Source organism: Colossoma macropomum, unplaced genomic scaffold (assembly GCF_904425465.1).
Source record: "Colossoma macropomum unplaced genomic scaffold, Colossoma_macropomum, whole genome shotgun sequence".
NCBI classification, from domain to species: domain Eukaryota; kingdom Metazoa; phylum Chordata; class Actinopteri; order Characiformes; family Serrasalmidae; genus Colossoma; species Colossoma macropomum.
In genome coordinates this window covers 561980-566746 of record NW_023494786.1, presented here as the reverse complement: position 1 = coordinate 566746, position 4767 = coordinate 561980, and the positions used below count along the sequence as shown (strand labels likewise).

The window sequence follows — 4767 nt, the reverse complement described above, 5'->3', positions numbered from 1 at the left end:
TGGTGAGTTTGGGGATTTGGGGGTTTGAGGGTTTGGTTTTTGGAGGGTTGGAAGTTGTCAGGCAGGAAGTTATTGGCCTGTTTTTGATTTTGGACCAAAATATTAGGCCAGATTTAAGCTTTATTCAGGATCAGTCCGGGGTTCAAAAACAGCTGCCAAACATACTGAACTCTCAGTGAAAATAATAACAGAAACAGTCTTTGTTTACAGTCAAAAGTCGACACATTAAGCTTAAACTCACATTCACTCTACACAGGACTGATCTTGTATATAAAGTGGACGCTGGCCTGTGCAGCGGTCAGCTAAACATGCTGTGTTTGGGCCGGAGAGGAAGACGACATTCAAAAGAGAAGAGAAACCTTTTAGCCTCTGTGGGTTAAATCAGTAGATGCGCTAATGCTAATGCTAACAGTAACAGAATAACTGACTTTGCTTAGTGAGAAGCCACTGGCCTGCCAGTTTATTAGGTACACCTTCAGTCTCCTACTGCTCATTTTATCTTCTGCACTAAATAAACGCTGAACCTACATACCAGGTTAGAAACTTTGCTGGACTAAACACGGAGACTAAACTACAGTAAAGAGGAATAAACGATGAACAGAGACAGATACAAATACTAATAAACACAAACACACACACACACACCCTCACACACACACACACACACACACACACACACACACACACACACACACATTCACACACACACACACACACAGGAAAGAGCCAGACAGAATCCCAGATCAATGCAGTTTGCTGAGTTTATTTATTGGTAATGATCAGTGATCAGAGACCAATGAGAGCAGGAAGAAGAGCAGAAGAGTGACTCTCTCTCAGTGAGTGAGCGACAGAGTTTAAGCACAGCAGGATTTCACACACAGTGATCATCCATCAGATTGTGAACTTTAGTTCAGGCATTGTTCAGCTGCTTCATCTTCACTGAAGCAAAGCTGACACATGTAACAAATACTGTTATCATTATCATTATAATTATGATTATTATTATTATTATTATATTTACTATAACAAGAACAGCGGTAGAGAAACTTTTCATCTTTTCCTTCTATTTTTTTAAGGTTTTTCTCCAGATCAGTGTTGTTTTGATCGTAATGAAATATCTTGTTGTAGACAAAAGCCTTGGGACCTTGGTGATCTCTAAGCATGTTGAGGGCAGTGAGAATGTTACGTTCTTTATTTTTCTCGTTTAAGCAGGTACGAATACAGGGGGAGTTGTAGGTGTAGAAGATCACACAGCCCTGTGGGTCTCTGTTCAGGAGCTTCTGCATGAGTGGATCATTGGGATTAGGATCTGTTGCTAATGGAGTTGATTTAATCAGCAGGAGGTACTCAGAGTGGAAGTTGGGATGTTTCCTTGTTTTGCGGTTAACAGGGCTCTTGGTATCTGGTAATGGTGTTGCACCAATCAGCTGAGTCCCACTGTATACCTTGCTAGGACCTTTCATGACATCTTTCACATTATCGGGCAAATCATTCATCAGGACACTCTTAAAGTCGTCTAGGTTGAATGTCTTAGTGCAGAATTTAGCTGGGATGTTGATGGCCACTGCATACTGGTCACCTGGACTGTATCTAAACACACAAAGAACTGGTCAAACACTTTTTTATTCACTGATACTGATTAATCAGAACTTCTTAATCTTAGAACATTTTACATGATGATTATTTTATATAAACTCTGATTTAATCAAACGCTCAACTTCACCACAAACTCCTTTAATACTACTTCAGTTTGACTCAGCATGGACGGTCAGATTACTTACTGGGACTGAATGTATCTGATGATGAGAGCCAGATTGTTCTGGTTTACCCGCTTAACTTCAGTTCCTCTCAGACAGAGAGAGAGAAGACAGAGCAGGACCACTCTCAGAGTCCCACTGAGAACCTGTACACACACACACACACACACACACACACACACACCACACACACACCACACACCACACACACACACACACACACACACACAGTATGTATCATTAGTATTATTAGTATTAATAGTGTGGAGAATGTACCTGCACCTCATTCACTAATGAACTCAGCTCATTATAGTATATATTATTAGTATTATTAGTATTAATAGCGTGGAGACTGTACCTGCGCCTCATTCACTAATGAACTCAGCTCATTATAGTATATATTATTAGTATTATTAGTATTAATAGCGTGGAGGCTGTACCTGCGCCTCATTCACTAATGAACTCAGCTCATTATAGTATATATTATTAGTATTATTAGTATTAATAGCGTGGAGGCTGTACCTGCGCCTCATTCACTAATGAACTCAGCTCATTATAGTATATATTATTAGTATTATTAGTATTAATAGCGTGGAGGCTGTACCTGCGCCTCATTCACTAATGAACTCAGCTCATTATAGTATATATTATTAGTATTATTAGTATAATAGTGGGAGGCTGTACCTGCACCTCATTCGCTAATGAACTCAGCTCATTATAGTATATATTATTAGTATTATTAGTATTAATAGCGTGGGGGCTGTACCTGCGCATCATTCGCTAATGAACTCAGCTCATTATAGCATATATTATTAGTATTATTAGTATTAATAGCGTGGAGGCTGTACCTGCGCCTCATTCACTAATGAACTCAGCTCATTATAGTATATATTATTAGTATTATTAGTATTAATAGTGTGGAGGCTGTACCTGCACCTCATTCACTAATGAACTCAGCTCATTATAGTATATATTATTAGTATTATTAGTATTAATAGTGTGGAGACTGTACCTGTGCCTCATTCACTAATGAACTCAGCTCATTATAGTATATATTATTAGTATTATTAGTATTAATAGTGTGATCAGAGGCTGTTTCTTACCATGGCTGCAGAAGTCTGAGTGCAGATGATGAACAGCTGAAAGTGCTGCAGAGGAGTACCTGATGCTGATTTATATAGATTATGACTCCGCCCTCTTTGAGAAGATTATCTTTCTCTGTTAGCTGATTGGTTGAGATGTCTATAGCCAGTTTCAGGCTGTCCTTAAAATCCTCATCCAGAAACATAACGTTTGTGTATAATGTAGTAAAATATTACATTATATGAGTTTTGTCCATGCGGCTTTTATTAGTATTGAGCGTGAACATTATAAATGAAGCAGTGTTTTTTTTTTCCAGAATAATAAGGGAACAGAATTGTAATGCAATATAGTAGAATTACACAGAATTATAATGGAGTAATATGAAACAATGACCCTTATCCTTCAGTAAACACAGTCATTTCTATATTTACAGCATTGCTGGATCAGCCACTTTTACTGCTGTTCATCTGATTTTCTGAAGTTGTTTCTTCAGCATATTTGGGGAAACTTTCATGCTACAATAGTTTAAAGATGTATATTATTAATGTAATAGAGCTTGTTTCATCCTGTTTAGTTTGACTATGCTGAAGAATCATTAGAGTCTAATTAGAAGTTTGTGTGAAGAAAAAAAGTTTAGAAAAAGTTTAGAAAAAGATCAACAGGTGATCTTTGTGTGTTGTTACATTATGTGCTGACATTATTACATTATTCTTTTAAAGAATGCTTCTTAAGTCTTGACACTGAAAACCTGAAAAATCAGGACCTGAAAAAGATCAGATTGTCCATTTCGGTTCAATCACAGAAACCAAAATTTGCTATTATGTTCAAAACCAAAATAAAGCGCCGAGAAACGTCTTCATCTCTGGCTGGCTAACTGTTCGCATTGTGCCTGTAGCTGCACTCTTTCAAACTGATGACATTTATTTATTGCTACTGCCTCTGTCAATATTTATAATGGTCATGTATTTTTTAAGAAATCTGGTTCTTTGATTCTTGATTAATTTTTCTACTTTTTTTTGTTTGACCTACAGTGACTTTACTGGCCCAGTGTGAACTTCTGCCTGAGTACAGGCCTGCAGACCACTAGGGGGTGCCCAGTGGATGAAAAACCCTGATGCTCTATATTACATACATAAATGTAATTATGTTATTACATGGGGGTTTTGTTACAGTATGAGGAGTTTTTACATTTTGAGTTTTTGTAACATTTGTGTTATTACATTATCCATAGCAATTACATCATGTGCAGTTATTACATCAGGAGCTGCTACAATATTTTTAGTGATCTTAAAGCCAACTTAAACTGAATTTGACTTAGAGACTAATTTTAAGACAGTTAATAACTTTTAATACAATAGTAGTGAACTGCTGACATACTAGACATGCAGTAATTACATACTATAGATATGGTTGTTACATAGTAGTGGCATATTTGTGGCATGATAGTGATGTGGTAATGACATTTTTGTTCTGGTAGTGATGTGTTAGTGACATAGTGAAGTGCTAATGACAAAGTAGTGACATTGTACTGATGTAGTAACATAGTATTGATGTGTTATTGACACAGTAGTGACATGATAGTGATGTACTAGTGCCATAGTAGCGATGTAGTGACATGGTAGTTGTAATGACATAATGACAATGTGTGGTAATGACATAGTATTGCCATTGAAGTCATGTAATAACGACATAAAAGTGACATGGTACTGAGGTTGTAATGACATAATAATTATGGTACTGATGTGGTCGTGACATAAAAGTAACATGGTAGTGATGTGGTAATGACATGATAGTGACTTGCTAATCATATAGTACTGACGTAGTGATGATGTGACATGGTATTGACTTGGTACTGGCATAGTAGTGACATGCTGGTTATATGGAAGTGATGTTGTAATGACATTGTATTGACATGGTGGTGGTGTAC

The 4767-nt window shown here is 37.0% G+C and overlaps 1 protein-coding gene across 1 annotated transcript; it reads right to left on the bottom strand.

Annotated features, from left to right (window-relative positions):
• Window positions 1-743: 743 nt before the first annotated feature.
• Window positions 744-2893, bottom strand: LOC118797905. The gene is made up of 3 exons (XM_036557206.1): window positions 2861-2893; window positions 1782-1903; window positions 744-1590 (listed from the first exon to the last, which is right to left on the bottom strand). Exons 1-3 carry the CDS (start codon window positions 2861-2863, stop codon window positions 906-908), a joined length of 810 nt encoding a protein of 269 aa, XP_036413099.1. The 5' UTR covers window positions 2864-2893; the 3' UTR covers window positions 744-905.
• Between the last annotated feature and the right edge of the window lie 1874 nt (window positions 2894-4767).